At 39.6% G+C, this 17,269-nt stretch overlaps 3 protein-coding genes across 7 annotated transcripts; 2 read left to right on the top strand and 1 right to left on the bottom strand.

Annotated features, from left to right (window-relative positions):
* Nucleotides 1-349: 349 nt before the first annotated feature.
* LOC129584913 (GDP-D-glucose phosphorylase 1-like) lies at nt 350-2,316 on the top strand. Its single transcript, XM_055477337.1, has 3 exons — nt 350-664; nt 874-1,554; nt 1,617-2,316. The coding sequence occupies exons 1-3, from the start codon at nt 533-535 to the stop codon at nt 2,139-2,141; spliced, it is 1,338 nt and encodes a 445-aa protein (XP_055333312.1). The 5' UTR covers nt 350-532; the 3' UTR covers nt 2,142-2,316.
* On the bottom strand, nt 2,220-4,104 carry LOC129584914 (COMM domain-containing protein 5-like). 4 transcript variants are annotated; one of them, XM_055477339.1, is made up of 6 exons: nt 3,702-4,104; nt 3,459-3,623; nt 3,131-3,323; nt 2,875-3,021; nt 2,730-2,805; nt 2,220-2,455 (listed from the first exon to the last, which is right to left on the bottom strand). In XM_055477339.1, exons 2-6 carry the CDS (start codon nt 3,613-3,615, stop codon nt 2,360-2,362), a joined length of 669 nt encoding a protein of 222 aa, XP_055333314.1. In that variant the 5' UTR covers nt 3,616-3,623; nt 3,702-4,104; the 3' UTR covers nt 2,220-2,359. The 4 variants fall into 4 exon arrangements, with proteins under 4 accessions (XP_055333314.1, XP_055333313.1, XP_055333315.1 ...); XM_055477338.1 differs by having other exon boundaries at nt 3,730-4,104; XM_055477340.1 differs by having other exon boundaries at nt 3,734-4,104.
* A 144-nt stretch (nt 4,105-4,248) lies between these two features.
* LOC129584977 (rho guanine nucleotide exchange factor 10-like) lies at nt 4,249-16,636 on the top strand. 2 transcript variants are annotated; one of them, XM_055477443.1, is made up of 21 exons: nt 4,249-4,535; nt 8,119-8,534; nt 9,058-9,459; nt 10,496-10,587; nt 11,002-11,079; nt 11,141-11,326; nt 11,401-11,517; nt 11,600-11,692; nt 11,749-11,988; nt 12,584-12,669; nt 12,744-12,886; nt 13,090-13,193; nt 13,289-13,416; nt 13,482-13,573; nt 13,631-13,740; nt 13,809-14,143; nt 14,481-14,626; nt 14,723-14,868; nt 14,934-15,151; nt 15,226-15,305; nt 15,547-16,636. In XM_055477443.1, exons 2-21 carry the CDS (start codon nt 8,240-8,242, stop codon nt 16,281-16,283), a joined length of 3,828 nt encoding a protein of 1,275 aa, XP_055333418.1. In that variant the 5' UTR covers nt 4,249-4,535; nt 8,119-8,239; the 3' UTR covers nt 16,284-16,636. The 2 variants fall into 2 exon arrangements, with proteins under 2 accessions (XP_055333418.1, XP_055333419.1); XM_055477444.1 differs by lacking the exons at nt 4,249-4,535; nt 8,119-8,534 and having other exon boundaries at nt 9,288-9,459; nt 10,435-10,587.
* The last annotated feature ends 633 nt before the right edge of the window (nt 16,637-17,269 follow it).

Below are 17,269 nucleotides of genomic sequence, written 5' to 3'. Positions count from 1 at the left end.
ATTCTTTACCTGCGTTCCTTTTAAGTAAGTATTTCCAGTTTTCCCAATCTAATCCAAAGATTTATAAAGCTAAACGAAAAACTTAAGAAAGCAACCTCCAAAGTGGCTTAATTCATACTAGTTCTTATAACCGTAAATTTTATGCAGATATTAATTGGTTTGAAAATTCTAATAAATATAAAATTCTTGTATTTAAAGGGTATTGTGTAATTATTATGTTGTATATGCTATGCCGGACTTCGCAAGGGAGCGGAAGTGATCTGCTCACTGTGCAGGTCGTACGCGTACAGGCGTATTGTACAATCGCTGCTCAGTCTTTTGTGGAGTCCGATATCGAATCGTGAAAATTATGCTGACTTTAGTTTGCTTCATAAATAATAATAAATGTCGGTTCAAACTTCAAACTCATACACGATTGTAGCAAGCTGTTTCACCTGTTACCGTTACGGATTTGGTTTACATTAGTAATAAGAACTTTAATAACCGTCGTTGTAGTCAGTTTTATCGGTGACTGCAAAAATGATAACATAACATGCTTTCCGCTCGTGATCATTACGCCAAGTGCTGGAACTTTAAATTGGATATTAATTGTAGACGGTATTCCCTTCCCGATATCTCGGACGAAAATGCGGTGGAAAATTCCTCGTTCACGCGTTTCCGCAAAGTAAGTTAAAGTTCACAGTTTCCGTAAATGGATAGCGGTAGGTTGGTTACCAACACCAGTACATTGTAGACGCTGTACAGCCCATTATGCATTAGACAGTTTACGAAGTGTTTACGAAATTACAGCAACATGAACCCTTAAGATTTAAGTCTGGTTGATTGTTTTAAGTCTTCGTAAGGTTTCAGTATTGCAGTATTTTTCGTTTATAGAGCAGCGAGGACGTTTTATCCAAACTGTTAAACGGTAATGGTCCTGTAAATGATCGACCGCAGCTTCCCCCTGTTGTTAAGCAGCACATCGTTATGTCCGAGAATGATATACGGGAGTTCGTGTACAGTGCCAAAGATTTTGTGTGGATGATCTCATATAGTGATTATGTGTTCAACACGGAACCTCCTCCTTCTCAGTTCGACCTACTGTTGCAGTCCTCATGGAAAATTGCTACAGACAACAATGTTTTCCGTTACAAACTCAATACACTGGAAACGAAAGTTCTCCCAGGGAAACTCGGATTCGTTGCCCAACTGAATCCGCAGCGTGCGCTAGAAAGACGGGCTCCGCAGCCGTTTTATAGCATGAAAGACCCTTTCGATCCCAGTCGATTCAACTTCACGAAAATAAAAAAGGACGAAATCTTCTTTTCGTTGAACGGAAATGGTGTTTCCAAGAATCAGGATGAAACGGCCGGAGACCGGACCACCGAAGAGGCGAAGGACTTTATTATAGCCAATGTAAGTCCATTGGAATATTGTAACATTCTGTTGGTGCCGAAATTACACGCATGTCGTCCTCAAGTGGTCACCGTTGATGCCCTTCGTCTGGCTATGCACACTTTGCTCCTTAGCGGTACATGGAGGCTCCGCGTGGGATTCAACTCGCTGGGTGCCATGGTAAACGTGATTTTAAACTGATTATTTAGCTGTGATATTTATCGTGTTTTTGTCTTTTATAGGCTTCGGTCAATCATTTACATTGTCATGCGTATTACTTGAAGTATAATCTCCCCACTGAAAGTCTGCCGGTGGAACATCTTGCCGGTCCGTGTTTCGTTGTCCGCCAGTATCCGGCATCGGGATTTGTTTTTCAGTTTCCTCCGATTGTACGAAAAAGTGAATCTCTGTTGGAGGAATTAGACGTGTTCATATCCGATATGTATAAATTCATCTGCGAACTGCATCAACAAGAGATTCCACATAATATTTTTATTACGCGTGGAATGCCGTTGGACGCCAGTGTATCGAGGAAGCAGCTGGTTATTCGTTTTTACATTTGGACCAGAGAATTCTGTTACGGCGCGAAAGATTCAGCTGCTTTCAATGCTGCTCTGTGCGAGCTATCTGGTCATTTGCCTGTGAAATCCGAGAAGGAGTTCGCGACTTTAACGGAAGAGGAAGCATCTAAAGTTTTAATGGAAGTTTCTCGAGAAACGTTTCTTAGAGCGAAACCGCTTGCTGAAACTATGTTTTGTTTAGTATAAGTGCAGTTTTGACAATTCCTTTTGTAGTCAAGCCTCAGATCTTTCTTTTTATACGTTTTAATTTTGTAACTTTCTATGCAAACGTATATTTCTTTACAGAAGGAAGGAAGACTGTCGCCTTCGATTAAATTTATAAATGACAATTCACAATAATCACAAAAAAATCACAGACGATAAATGCTGACGAACCAAGTATCGTTAGTTTGACAGCAAGTTATTTACGAATTCAGCACTTTTCGGGACATTAACCCGTTCATCTGGTTCAGAATTGTAGATATCGTAACGCGAAGTCTGTGGAAGTGAGCGACAGGAATCTAAAAGTGAAAACCGCCCGTTTGTACTTTGTTGGAAGTTAGGAACTGCGTTAACGTTTGATACATCCCATAAATTGTCATAAATTTCGAAACACTTGTCACCTGCTAGTTCAGGCAACGACAGAGTTCCTAACAGAAAAAAATTACTATCAGAAGAAATACATTAGAAAAAAAGCAATTCAAAGTTTTGAAAAAATGGTACGTGCGATAAAGCACAATAAACGACTTATGTCCGTCCTTTCATATAATTTCTAACATTCCTTATGCAACTTACTTCAAAAATGACATCCTTTCCGGTAGTGGTCAAGCATCTCACCAGAAAGATTGGCTCCAAAATTTTCTTTCCCAAACTGCAACGAACAGGGCCATGCATGCAGTGCATTTCAATTTGAGAAAACAAGAAAGCACCATTAACTTACTGAGATGTTATTATGACATCTAAGCGCCAAGTAAATCGGTGCAATCGATTTACTGCATTTTGTGGTACAATAGTGTATAAAGAAGCGGAATTTTGCGAGTAATCGAACACGGCGTCGGATATGAATTCAATCACCGGAGCAGGAAACCTAAGAATTTTAATTCCGCATATTTCAACTCCGGAAAGTGATATTTTAATTAGTCACAAACAAAAGCAGCAACAAGAAATTTGCAGTAACACTAACAGACTTAACTTACTTTGCTTCACGCAGTTCGTCGGAAAACGATGTCTTGCTGCTGTTTTGGGTTCGACTTCGAGCTACTTCCACAAAGAACGCATATACCAAAGCGGCAAATGTCGCTGTCTCTTCATCACTCAAACCAGCAATACGGTTCACGATGGGTTTGTTGGCTAACTGCGCGTAACTAAAGTTAGCTCCAGCGCCGATAACTGTAAATAACAAGTTAACAACCAAGCCATAAACTAAGAAATGGGACCCCAAGCGAGTCATATAAGACAGTTTCCCTACTTATACTTATACTTATGATAAGTGAAACGAAAACAGAAAGGCAAACACAAACTCACCTTGAAACAACTGTTTCGACTCGTCCAGCTTCGTAATTTTTTCGATCATCTTTCGCAGTTGAGCCCCTACTCTGATAGCTTTCGCGGATACCATCATCGGAGTATTCTTGGACACATCTCCAGCTCGGCCATGAGAGGCTGACACATTTGTTGCCATCTTGATCTCTGAAAAATTAAATGTAGTTAATACCAGTTATTATGTTATAAGTTACAATCAGTTCTGATGAAATATTAAATAATTACTTTCAACTTTAAAGCTTCCGAATGGTACCTGCCAGTTATTTTTGTCTTTCCCTTCAGAACTGTCTTTAAAATTCTAAAGAATAACGAGTCCGTCTTTACCGTCTTTAAAAAATACCGTCTTTAAAATTTCAAAGAATACTGCAACGACGCCTGCACTCTCGAAGACAAAGTCAAAACGACAGCTGACTTCTCGGGTGAAAAAAGCAAACTGCATAAACGAATTTTTTTCTACGCATCACACTGGTTCAATCCTTCTGTAACCATCTAAAATGGCGCAACTCGCTGATTTTCTTTTGGAACCACAGCAGTTTTATTTGAAACGTATATAAACGAAAACTAACCCAAGGCAAGAAATTTCTTAAAATTTTAACATTTCTAATAACTTTTTATTAGGACAATTCATTTTCACAAAAATATCGTTTTCGGTCTTTCTGAAGCGAAGTGGTCGACTACCCGAGTCGAAGTTCGACTTACTCGAACCATCAGCGTTACTCGAGTCTCGAGCCATGTGTTGTGATATCCTTTCAATTTCCGATCGTTATCTGAAGCGATAAATTTTGAGCGTTCTTCTATCATGCAGAAAACGATGGCGCGAAATAAGAAACCTAAAACCTTTACCACATGCTTCAAAGCGATAAGGTTTTATGACATGTTTTGAAAGGTATTATTTATTATTTATTGCAGTTACGAACTTGGATGTAACGCTTTGAAAGGATCAGCGCCGCTATTTTCGCCGCTGAATTGTTGCACTTTTATATGGAGTTACGGAGTGCTCAGTTGCTTTGTACTGGTGCGTTTAATTGTGTGATTTTCCATATTCTCCCGATTGTTACGGTAAGAACCAAAATCGTAAGCACTGTAACGGCGTAACCATCTTATGTACCGTAATGTACGGCATTTCTTTTTTGCCTGAATAATAATTGTTCTATGGAAATTTAGCGTGCCCAATGGTTACTGTTTCCTGGAAGTGAGCGTCTGTTGTAATGCACCTGATGATTGTAATCGCTACCGTCGGTGTAAAAATTGGCAAATTGTTATTTCGCTGAGAACCCACGTAGCTGTTATTTATTTCAATAATAAGCAAAATATTATCGTACCAGCAGAAGTAATCAAATGGTAAAACAATGGTTCATAGTCTGTACCTTTGTAGCATCTTTGTAAGTTGTTACAAATTTCTTCGAGGATTTTGTTTTAAGCCGATACAAAGTGATTTGCGCAATATATTTTAGTAAATACATCTGTTCTCTTTTTCAGTTAGGTACCAGTTAGTTATTACTTATTAGGTACCTTTTAGCTATTGGTTTTCTCAGTTTTACCAGTTACAGTGGGCACGGTACGATATCTAGATGCTGTGTACGGTTTACATGTTAGCATCTTAATGATCTTTTCGAAACAACTAGCCGCATAAAGCAATCGCAAAGTACCGGCTGTGTTTTTTTACATTTATTACGAGTATTACGAGAGCAGATATACTAACAGTGCAGAAGTATCGTTTGTGGCAATTTTTATCTTAAATTTGTCTGAGCCGCAGCACCGGGATAACATACCGAGGCGGTGAGCAGGCGACGGGCAGTACTGACAATGCTTTACTCAGTGTGACTGCTGCCAAATTACGTGCAAATTTTAAATACTATTCAAAAATGTTTAACTTTGTTTGTTCTTAAGCAAAAATTGTATCCATAGGCTTGAAAAGTACATAATAATATATACTTTTAGGCAGTATGCATGGAGTTATTTATTTTGATTGCAGAGTAATGATATGACTCTCCGCAGTTAACATAGCCTTCTACGAGAAAATAGAGAAAAGCCAGCACCAGGTCTGCCATAGACGGGTATGCTAATTTCTTATCGTCATAACACTGCTTTGGCACGGAAACCAAAAAACTGCATTCATACTGCCTAAACGTAAATATTATTATAAATTTTTCAAGCCTATGGATACAATTTTTGCTTAAGAACAAACAAAGTTAAACATTTTTGAATATTTAAAATTTGCACGTAATTTGGCAGCAGTCACATTGAGTAAAGCATTGTCAGTACTGCCCGTCGCCTGCTCACCGCCTCGGTATGTTATCCCGGTGCTGCGGCTCAGACAAATTTAAGATAAAAATTGCCACAAACGATACTTCTGCACTGTTAGTATATCTGCTCTCGTATTACCATTCTGATTACTGTCTGTACTCCATTCGAAGGAAAATAAAACACTAACATTATTATGCGTACGCATTGTGCAGCGCATGATAATCGCATTATTATATGATCTAAGTCGCCTAACCGGTTGCTGAGATGGTGTTTTTTCTTTGAGCGTGAGCACGTATGTGTTTGATCTTGCTGTTCAACAAGTTACAATTAGCTGTCGTTTCTTTCTACACGTTGTTGTTTTTCGTTTCTGTAAGCGTTACCTTACGGTTAAATGTCGGTGGAACTGCAGAAGTACCGGAAAACGTTTTTAGACAGCTTAAATACGGACTGAAGGAACTGGTGCCATAGTTATACGGCGCCATAGTGTTTAGTGCATACCCGTGTAATCCAAAAAGCAGAGTGCCAGTTCATGTATTTGATATCGTAACAGTGTAAATATTTTATTTTATAGTTTACAGTATGTATTTCTGTTGACGTATTTTAGAAACCTAAATCTCTGAACTTGAAATTCACTTACTGAAATTTCGAGGTTATCAATTTCGGAATTTGTTGATTTAGAGGTATAATAATGTATAATTGTGTAATAACATACAAGTATTGGTCGCTGTGTTTCAGGTAAAAATATGAAATTAAGGAAATGAGATGAATTAATTGTAAGGCGCCCACTTCAAATATTTTATGAAGCAAAAACGCCAATATTTCTTTAAACATTTCCACTTCCGCTCCTATATTTGCTAGCAAGTATTTTTTAGTCGCAGATTTGCAGTTCTTTTTCGCATATTAATTACTATGCCATTACGGAATCTAATTCGGTAGCGAACTTGTGACTAACTAGATTGTGTTAGATAGTCTGGACATCCGACATTCAGCTGTATAATGGATTTCCTCAGGCAAGCAGTGTTTTAAATTGATGTGAAATAAACGCAGCGTTATTCTGGTGAAGTAATTTACAGAATTTGTGAAGCAGCAAAAATTACAGGAAAATACTATGGTATTGCTATTTCGCACAAATTTGAAGCTTTCGTTTGATGACCGTGGCCGGTGGCGGGGCAGCGAGTCCTTTGAAGCATGAGTTCGATAGTAAGCGCACAAAGGATGTCAAATGCAGAACGTTCTGGATTTTATTTTAAGGGAGTAAACACTTCATACTAAATTATTTATCTAATAATATACGATCCCGTAAGTTAATGCACTATTTTTATACGGCTTTACAAGTAAAAACTTAATGAAGTTATCTTATGGCAGGATTCGGATTTTTATTCGCAGTGGTTGTAGCTAGTCCCAAACATAGCATTTCTGACGTGATGTACCGGGAAATCTTTTAAAAATGAGTACTTACTGTACTCGTACTGCTGAACTATCGCCGATAGTACTGTACCGTTTCTACTGTACGAGGAGGGGGTAAATGAGCTCGATGCACCCGAGCAAGGGGTAACAGAGCTCGTTATCTGTGACCGTGCCTGTGCAACACGGCCAGCCACCAAGAGACGGCAGCCCGTGCTATCACGCAGAACACCTGAAGCAGTCACTGAGCCCGATAGATTTTTGTTTCCATAGACTTGTATGCTAAACTGAATCACTTCTGTTTTGCACATTCGCCAACGAATCCAAGCAAATAACATTCCAAAAGAATCAGAAAAAATTCACGAGATTTTTGATACTAAACAAGTTATGATTCCTGGTGCAGGATACAAGTTATAGCCATTTGCGTTTCTCGTAGACATAGCATAGCATTCGAATCAACGGTTGGGTTCCACGCACAAACTCTATGCTGTGTCTACGAGAAACATAAATGGCCATAACTTGTGTCCTGCACCATGAATCAGAACTTGTTTAGTATTAAGAATCTCGTGAATTTTTTCTAATTCTTTTGGAATGTTATTTGCTTGGTTTCGTTCCCAAATATGCAAAACAGAAGTGATTCAGTTTAGCATACAAGTCTATGGAAACAAAAATCTATCGGGCTCAGTGACTGCTTCAGGTGTTCTGCGTGATAGCACGGGCTGCCGTCTCTTGGTGGCTGGCCGTGTTGCACAGGCACGGTCACAGATAACGAGCTCTGTTACCCCTTGCTCGGGTGCATCGAGCTCATTTACCCCCTCCTCGTACTCTGTAGTAACTAGTGTCTCAGATTGAGGTAAGTAGTTTAATTTTTGATGCGGTTAAACTTTGCGAAACAGGTCAGTCATACCAGCCGCAAATATTTGTGAATTATTCTATTGCAAAATACCACATATGCGGTCTAATAATGGCGCAGTGCTGGTGTTTTTTATAGATCTTGTCAAGCTCGGAGGCTGACGTGAAACGTAACAGATGCGATTCGCCAGCTTAGCGACCACACACTCGTCCGTCAAACGGCATACCACATATCATTTTACGCTGCTCGTTGTGCCCTGATGGATTTACCGGAATCTGATGTCTCAAGCGGAGCATTACCTAATATTTTACTTGAAGAGCAACAAATTAACCAGGAAAATTACGATGTGCAGACAGCCACGATAAAGGCTTCCGTTGATGGTGATACCGTTGATCGTGCCGCGGAAGTCGTTTACGAGGAACTAGAAATGGTCACCCTGGTGTCCACAGAGGATCCTGCTGGGCGCCATAAGAATGCCGAACGCCGGGAATCTGCGGAAAAAGTATTTGATTCGGATTCTGTTTACACATCCGAGGTCATCGACGAGGAGCCTGGTGAGTATTATTATGTGATCCTCAGTATTGATAACTGGAATTTATGCATTAGCTGAATTTTTGGATTTGTTAATTCGGGTTTTTCTCTGTCGTATGCAGAAAAACAAACATCAGCCATTGGATACTTTTTTTAGTAGTAACGGATTAAGTAACGATTTTTATGAATGCACATGAGTAATCTTTCCAGATACGAAGCGATTCGGTATTATTTATTAACATAATGTTTAATTAGGTCAGGTTATTTGTTTTTAGTTGATGCTTATGTTTTAATTTAATTAATTTTACTGCTTATTTTTGTCGAGGTAGTAGATTGGTGCTTGAAAAGAGCACAACGATCGAATTTGACACTTGTTAACTGTATTTACTGACTGCATATTCCGTGCGCTTGTCAAAATGTTACTTAAAAAGTTTGAGTATGGCGCCTAAGATGCTCCGTGCGATAATTGGCGAAATCGACCATGCATGAAGTGTAGGACAAACGAGGCCGTGCAGTACTAATTTTTGCTCTGTGTTTTTTCGATAGAATACTATTCCGTATCTACAAATTCCGAAGAAAGCGGGGTGACATCACCTATTTATAAATACGAGCAAGAGCTGGATTCTTTGTCGCTGTGCTCCTGTACGTCGGTGCTGGAAGATAAAGATGAGACCCTGGTTGCTGATACTGTTATGCTCAGCGAAAACAGCAGTATATCAGTGAAGGATGCCTGTTTGAAGGAAAACGATCAGGAGCTTGTGCAGAAGAAGGTCATTGTGGAGAAACTTGTACCGTCACCAACAAAACTTTCGAGATCTGTCAGCAACGACTTTCCAGAAAAATTTCGAAGGCATAATCTTAGACACTCCATTTTAAAACGCTTCACGATTTCTTGGAAGCGTGAATATGATCTCCAGTTGGAAACTGACCGGTGCTTTGCAGAAGAAGGTAATCGCTAATCAGATATATCTGTAATTTACTATTGAAATCCTTCTTGTTGTGTTATATCTGGGTATTTCTCATAGTATTCAGTGAAATCCATTTTGTGTGTATTCTACTTGTGTTAACTTGCATTTTTCATAAATGAGGTACGAGTGTCTAGAGTTTATTGTTAGCGTTGCTTTATAGGCGGTTAAGTTCAAAAATGCGTCGCATAATATTCAAATTAGGATAGCCGTTTTCACTGTCAATCTTCGAATTTCGTGCGATTCAGTTCGAGCGTAAAGTGGAGTTGTAAGGTCAATAATTGCACGTTTGTTCAGCCGAGATAAGTCAAACGATTCCGCCGGCAAAAACCTTTACATGTACCTGTATTCAATCTGTTTTATGGCTACTGAATGGAACATTGCCGTAACATTATCGGTATGTCTGTCGACATCAATATTCATGGCATTTTATCTGTTATTCAACGTGTTTTAAATCAAATTTTGTCATGTTGATTTTGTATAATATCAGCTTCCGAGATTCAAAGTTCAGGTTGACATGCAATTGCAAGATTATAGCTGTAGCCTGAAAAAGAATTGAATTTAGCTGAACCAGCTGTGGTGAAAATAGTACGCGCGATTGCTGAGCGTTATCGGTACGCTGGGTAATTTTATTACTCTCACACCTTGAATCAGGCCTTTTACTGATTGCTGTTTGGTTTTCTGTGATGGTATGCCTAATAGGTGTTTGGTCACGGCACTTGGCATTCCATTTCTTTTTCATGATCAGACTTGTTTGTGAACCATGTGACGTTGTAGTCGATCTTTCATACCGTGGATACATGAGAAATTGTTAGCGATCATGACATAGAGTGCCATAGCCATATCAGTGAGATGGACTGCGTTTGCAGCATCCAAGCCGGATTATTTATTTTATTTATTAGACCTATGTGTTGGACATAAAATATTTCCCATGAAGCAGATGCTCCCTCTTTTCCAGGGCCAGTTCTGGAGAACTGCTAGCCAATATCGTCAGGAAATTAAAACGAAATTTATTGTAGAAACCAGTCCTGGAGAAGAATGCACACTGACCGGACCGATTTGTCCTCCTCCACAGTTACCGGCAGCTTCCCCCAATATGAAACGGGATGAGGTAAACGTGTTCACGCCTTTGTCCTTTTCAGTTTCCTTTTTGTTTGTCTTTTTTTTATCTGCTCGTTCCGGAAAGGATTAGCCGTTTCTCACCAAGCGTATTGGTGAGACAAACTCAGCCTTTTAAAATATTAATCAGTCTTTTAAAAAACCCTGAATTGTAGGTTGTATGTGCAATAATGTGCAACATGAATACACTACCAGTGTACTCAGTTAATAACATTAATACATCGTAGCCTTTAATTTTCGTATTAACGATAACGGTTTAGGTCTGGTGCATTTTGTTTATTCATCTCTTGAATAAAAAGACCGTAAAACAAAGTGGAATGTATCGGTCCTGATTATCTTATCGCTCCATTTATTATGTTAATCGGAATATTCTGCTAACCTAAAAACTGAAATGGTTATTTTACAGATAGTACGACGGCACGTATTGGGCTCGATAATAGATAGTGAAAATTCATACGTGGATTCCCTACTTCGACTTGTTAGGGTATGTTTTAAAATCTGAAAAAAATTGACAACGTTCTTTTTAATCCTGGTTTGTTTTGTAGGACTATCAAGAACCTTTGAAAGAATCGGTCCCACCGATCATCAGCGCGGGCAAGATTAACAGCATTTTCAGCAAAATACCACAGATTCTGCAGATCCACTTGATGCTGCGGACGGCTTTGAGTAAGCTAATGAACGAATGGAAAACGGAAAAGCTAAGCGAACTCGGTGATGTCTTCGTTGGTTTGGTAAGTGAAATTTTGTCAAGTGTTACAGATTCCAGATATGTGTATCGTGCAACACCTACGCTGTATTTGCTTAGTTCTCCAAACCTTATGTGGCCGAGACATATGCTGCATATGTTTGTAATTTTGCCAATGCCATCGAAACTATCAAGAAAATCTCAAAAGAGCGACCGGTGTTCGCGGAATTTTTACGGGTAAGCAATTGTGGTTTGACAAGCAGGTGGACGGTATTATGTGTCTGGATTGACAAATACGATTTTCCTCTTGATTGCACAGACACGGCAGGAATCAAGCAAAGATCGTCTGCCGCTGTTTGGTCTGTTAGTCAAGCCTGTACAAAGGTTTCCGCAGTTTATTTTATTGCTCCAGGTAAGCGGAACAGTTTGTCTTTTGCATTTCCTGGGTTCATCTGTTTTTTGGTTTAGGATTTATTAAAGCACACGCCTACCGATAATGTGGATCGGATTTCGCTGCAACTTGCTCTGACACACTTGGAGACACTGGCTGATTGCCTAAATGAACGAAAGCGGGAATATGAAGAAGAGAAGTCAGCGAAAGATGTGCTGAAGTGGGCTAAAATTCCCGCAGGATACCGCAACTCAAATGCCGGTGGACCCGATGAACTTGTGCGTCGTGTTGTTGCAGAGGATGATTTTACCGAGTTGGTAGGTTTATCTATACAACTGAGCTTAAGTCATCACAAAAAATTCATATTTAGCAGGTTATGAGTCGCCGGCTAGGGAGTAATTATCGGTGATGTCAGAAGATGAACTTGATTCATTCAATTTCGCTGCTGTCGCATCTGATCTGTAGTTTTCTGCAAGTAATCTATCAATACAACATCTGCAGTTCTGCACTTACTGAATCCACCATTTGGAGGGTTGCAGTGATAAGTTCTCCCGAACTTGTAGGGAGAATTAAATTAATTCGTTAATATTCGTTGAGTCAGATTGGGCTTGTCTGAATGCAAAAATTAGTTTTTTGTCAATATCTATTGAAAAAGATTGCTTTGCTTTTCTTTCGTTTGGAATTTGTAGTTTGATGGGGAAAATAAAATTCTCGGTTAATAATTTTTTGAAAATGGAATTTGTACCCTGTAATACGGTTGAGCACTTTTTATTTATGTCAATGGATTTGCAGCGGTCGCTTGCGCGTAAACGTGTACATTTTCATACCTGGTTTTCGACTTCTGCAGAAAGAGATCACGTGCGGTTACGCTTCGCAGTGCGTCATGAGATAATCGAATGTCTGTTTACCTAGGAACTGAATGCGTCTGGAGGAATATCGCGGACAAAGACCCGGCGTCTGTTTCTTTTAAATGATCTTTTGATCTGCACTGTCCCACGGTAAGCCTAAAAAAATGGTAATTATATCGGATTAGCCTACGACCAACAATTTTTTTCGTTTGCTGTAATTTCAGGAACGAGTTATCCGACAGATTCAGTCTTCAGTGGATTGTTAATATTGCTGATATGCAAGTTATAGATGAGAAGCCAGTAAAATTTTTGGGCTACCAGATCTCAAACGCCGCTTCCGAATCATCGAAACAAGAGCCAACCGGAGGTTGGTGTGCACTGTGAATAAATGATAGAAATCTGTCGTTGCCTATATGGTTTATTGCAGGCGCATACATTTGCTCACTGTATATTAATTAGCTTTAATATACTGCAGACACTTTATGCTTTAAATATTTCAGTTCGAGTAAGAGCGCGAGCCTTTTTATTGTTTTGTCGATATTGCTGCATAATATATTTGTGCCTTGGCAGATCACATAACAAAGCTGTATTTGGAAATGGCGGATTTACGACAAGATTACGAAGCCGTAAAACGGATTCACGACATCGTCGAAGGACTGCGATATGATTATGTTGTACGAGTAGAAAACGACTACAATAACGCTTTACATAATTTTTTTACCCAGTTGTTCCTTGTATGTCATAGTAATACGTATCTGGTGTATTGCAGGAGCTTCGGAGTGGACAAACAAGGAGGCTGCTAAATGATATTCAAAATACTATACAAGTTAAAATGGAAGAGGCTGCGCGCGCCGATCACTGCACTTTTCAGATACTCATTCCTAACGGGAAAAGCAAGTGGGTGATGATAACTATTGTCAGCTATACGAAAAATAAGACACTAGAGGCTGTTTTGGTTTTAGGAATCAAAAAATCCGCTTGATACTGCAGGCGAGTAAAAGAAAAGACAAGTTGTTATGGATTACACTGCTACATTTAACAAGACTTGCCTATGGTAAATTTTTTCTAAATCTCTACGTTGTTTAAAAATGAATGATCTTCGAAATTGCAGATAAGAAAAAGAATCCGTGTTGGGATGACCCTGATATCAAAGGGATAACTCATCCTTTATTCTTCTTATCTAAAACTCTCCACAGTCAAGCTGGACAAAGAAAATTTATGGTAGTGCTTTTTTGATTTAATTATTTGGGTCATAATAAATAACTTATACATTGTTATTGATCTTTTAGTACAAGTGTGGATGTTACTGTTTTACTGCACCGAAAGAAGAGGCAACGGCCAAAGCTAAAGCGAAACTGCCGGCTAAGCCCGATGGCTTGGTGTACTTGTGCAGCGGTGACGGATTGAACTCCCGTGTGAGCATTTTGTCCATAGGGCGTTTGCGAAATTCCACTTTGAAACAACAGGATGCAACATCTTCCATTGAATTGCTGAGCTTTACTTTAACGCAAACCGATATCAGCTGTTGTGAGTGGATTCCCGGAATTTACGAGGTGGATCTCACTGTGTCGGCCAAAGGATCTCTTGCTCATGACTCAGTGTGGTTGGGTACAGAAAGTGGAACGTAAGTTGATCTGATTATCACATACGATATCACCTTGATTTTACGGTGGCTTAGATACAAATGCTGAGAAGCTCTGTATCCGATCACAATTGAAAAACAGGATATGTATAACATGCGCTTAAGATTTCATAGTTTCTAGCTTAAAGTTTAGAATTTGTTTAAGCGGTTTATCACATACCGCTACATGTACTTACTTTTTCTCACAATTATGGGAATATAACTGGACAAATGGATCTTTTATACTTCTTGTAGCTTTTGTTAGTGTTAAAAGTTATGCATGGTATCCATCATAGCAAACTTAAACTGCTTAGTTTTGTGGACATTTCCTTATTTGCAGTGTCATGGTCTTCCTTGCATCGGCAAAGGTTTCCTCGTTGGGCTCATATTGCTGCGATGCACCCGTGCGTAGCATACACTTCTCTTGTGATAAAGTTTACGTTTCCTTGGCCAACTGCTCAGTTAAAATATTCAAAAGAAGCGCAGGTGAATAAACAGATTCTTGTGGCATTTGTCTAACATTTTTTCATCAGGAAGGGAATTGATTCAGTTGAACATAAAATGTTTTTCTTCCAATTTTAGGCGGCACGTGGGAATTAAGGCCTGCTGCTACGATACAATGCGTGGTATCGGGAATTCTTAGTTTCACCGTCGATTTACCAAACAAAATCTTATGCGCTATCGGTTCATACGTTTACATTTTGGATTGCACAAATGATACTATTGTGGTACGATTGTCTTCACAGTACATGCTATACACTACCACGCTATCACTCATTTAAATTCTGCGCAGGATAAACATCAACCGAGAAAGTCTTCCGAAATCGTCATAGAAAAGATGGCGCGATGCGGCATTGGCTTATGGATTTCTTACAAGAACAGCTCCATTATCAGCTTGTTTCACAGTGAAACGTTTAAGCACCTTCAGGATATCAATATCGCTCCCAATGTTAACCGTATCCTTGCGGAAAAAAACTCCGAGCGCTCTGTTCGAGATCTCTTCGTTACTAGGTATGTGTTCACACAATTTTTGCCAACATCTGACTTACAGTATATACGTAAGTTTGATTATTTAATCTTTATAGTTTGCTGGCTATCAGAGGATCGTTATGGATTGGTACTAACTCCGGATTGGTTGTGCACGTAACGTTGCCGAAACTTGATGGTATGTGAAAAACATTCGAATTTGTATGTATTGTAGAATACCGCTTCGAGATTCAGAAAATCGATTTCATAATTATTGACACGTCTGAAGAAGCTCTGCACCATGTTTTAAGTGAAAGCAGTTCGTATTTGGTTGTCTTTCGGAGAACGTAAACACGTGAACAGTTTTCTTCTGAAAAAGTTTTGTGTTTCCGGATTAAGAGATTCGCTAAGTCGTAAACAAAAATTTATTACCTTTTTAGGTGTACCGATTAGTTTGAGCAGACCAGCGGTGTCCTTACACTCTCACGTGGGTCCAGCTTCTCTGCTTATGGCATTACAGCCTAAAACTGTGACCCGCAAGCAGCCAGCTGCTCCATCCCGCTCATCACTTGCCGATGTTGATCTCCTGGACAGTCATCCATTTTCCTGTCGCTTGTCGGCATCCAGTGGTAATCAGATGGTCAAAATGTGGTTGGACGAATCTCCTGATGTGATAGGAATGTACGGCGCACTAATGCGCGGAAGTTTCAGTTCCGAAGAGGACCTCTCAAGTCGGGAAGCTTCCTCTTTGAACATGCGCCGCCGTCACAGTTTTCCTCACCTACCGGTCGATGCAGAGTTCCACTCACCGCGTCCCGTGTCTTTTTTGCGCAATCCCGAGCGGCTTTCCATGGCGCAGCGGCCCACCGGCCATCCACAAGGTCGGCCGGTATCGTTTTCTCCAATATCTGATTGGCACGGATTCAGCACACCGTCACAGGGCAGCTCAAAAGACAGCGACCATATGGATGGACCAGCTGTTGTCGGTAAAAAATCTGTGAAGCCAAAGTTCGTCAAAATGGAAAAGGATGGCATACGAAGTATTTTCGGACCACAGTGGCATTCCACGTTAATTGTTATTTCCGCGGGGTCGGGATATCGGATGTGGAGGGGCAGTTCGGAGAATGATCAGAATGACGGAAGTCTGTGTGTTGTTGGTTGGGAAATGAAAGTTTGAGTTTGTTGTGAGTTTTAATTTTGGACCTTTTTATTGTTTTTAAACCAAAGAATACTGCCAGCGTGATTTTATAAGGTTTCTTTTAGTTATTGTAGAGACGGCGATTTGTATTCCGTCGTTTTACTACCGGTGACTCACGCTGGATTTCGTTGGCTGCTCGACACAGAGGCTATTTTTGTGTGCTTGTGAATTAATGAATTTTACCTCGTTTTTAACTGATTGCTCAAGCGCTGCATGCTCGCAGAATGGTGTGTTTTATAATGATTTTCCACTTGATGTGTACGACACTGTATGACTGAATGTTTCGAATTGACTGTGTGACGGAGCATATTAATAAATCATAAATTACGGAGCATTGGCGTGAAATGTGAATCACTGCAAAAAGTGTGCCGGTCAGCGAGCTATTAAATATTAATACACTGTAGCATGGAATGGCAGCATACATTAACAGGTCGTCGATGGTCTGTTCTATTCGATGTCAAATACTACAAATATATGAACACTGGAGCAAAAGCAAATTACCGTGTTCCCAATGCAAGAATACAATTATTTTGGCAGCTCCTAAAAATTTGATAAAATCTGTACGAGTGACCTATCAAACAGTACGGCGCTAACGTTTTACTCCTCTGCTGCCTGATTATTGTGAACTTCATATGCAGCTAACCACAACTTTAGCCTTAACCATGCCAATGACTGGGTACGGACATACTAAAATAAAATGCAACTTCATGAAGTTTATACAGATGCAAGACTATGCAAATGTAATATTTGACAGATTGGGTCATATATACAAGCGCATACGGTTAGATACTGCAAGCGTTCTGCATCCCTTTTCTTAACAATTGTGTTTGATTACAGTATTTATTACAGAGTTCAGCAATACACCACTACAGAGAAAAGTGTCGAAAGCGGTAGTGTCTTTGTTTGTATCGGATTAACAGTAAACACTAAACAATGCAAGCAGGTCGGAAATGTAAAATATACGC

The sequence above is a fragment of the Paramacrobiotus metropolitanus genome, unplaced genomic scaffold (assembly GCF_019649055.1).
Source record: "Paramacrobiotus metropolitanus isolate TYO unplaced genomic scaffold, Prichtersi_v1.0 Parri_scaffold0000015, whole genome shotgun sequence".
NCBI lineage: Eukaryota > Metazoa > Tardigrada > Eutardigrada > Parachela > Macrobiotidae > Paramacrobiotus > Paramacrobiotus metropolitanus.
Note: the sequence above shows the minus strand (reverse complement) of the source record. Positions and strands in the feature narration are given on the sequence as shown.

Excerpts from the sequence above, each read along its gene's own strand:
- LOC129584913 (XM_055477337.1), top strand. The coding sequence starts at position 533 with ATGCTTTCCGCTCGTGATCATTACGCCAAGTGCTGGAACTTTAAATTG. Across the intron at positions 665-873 it reads CGTTCACGCGTTTCCGCAAA|AGCAGCGAGGACGTTTTATC; the intron begins GTAAGTTAAAGT and ends TTTCGTTTATAG. Across the intron at positions 1,555-1,616 it reads TCAACTCGCTGGGTGCCATG|GCTTCGGTCAATCATTTACA; the intron begins GTAAACGTGATT and ends TGTCTTTTATAG.
- LOC129584914 (XM_055477339.1), bottom strand. The coding sequence starts at position 3,615 with ATGGCAACAAATGTGTCAGCCTCTCATGGCCGAGCTGGAGATGTGTCC. Across the intron at positions 3,022-3,130 it reads GACGAACTGCGTGAAGCAAA|GTTTCCTGCTCCGGTGATTG; the intron begins GTAAGTTAAGTC and ends TAAAATTCTTAG. Across the intron at positions 2,806-2,874 it reads GATGTCATAATAACATCTCA|TTTGGGAAAGAAAATTTTGG; the intron begins GTAAGTTAATGG and ends TGTTCGTTGCAG.
- LOC129584977 (XM_055477443.1), top strand. The coding sequence starts at position 8,240 with ATGGATTTACCGGAATCTGATGTCTCAAGCGGAGCATTACCTAATATT. Across the intron at positions 10,588-11,001 it reads CCAATATGAAACGGGATGAG|ATAGTACGACGGCACGTATT; the intron begins GTAAACGTGTTC and ends GTTATTTTACAG. Across the intron at positions 14,869-14,933 it reads GCACAAATGATACTATTGTG|GATAAACATCAACCGAGAAA; the intron begins GTACGATTGTCT and ends AATTCTGCGCAG.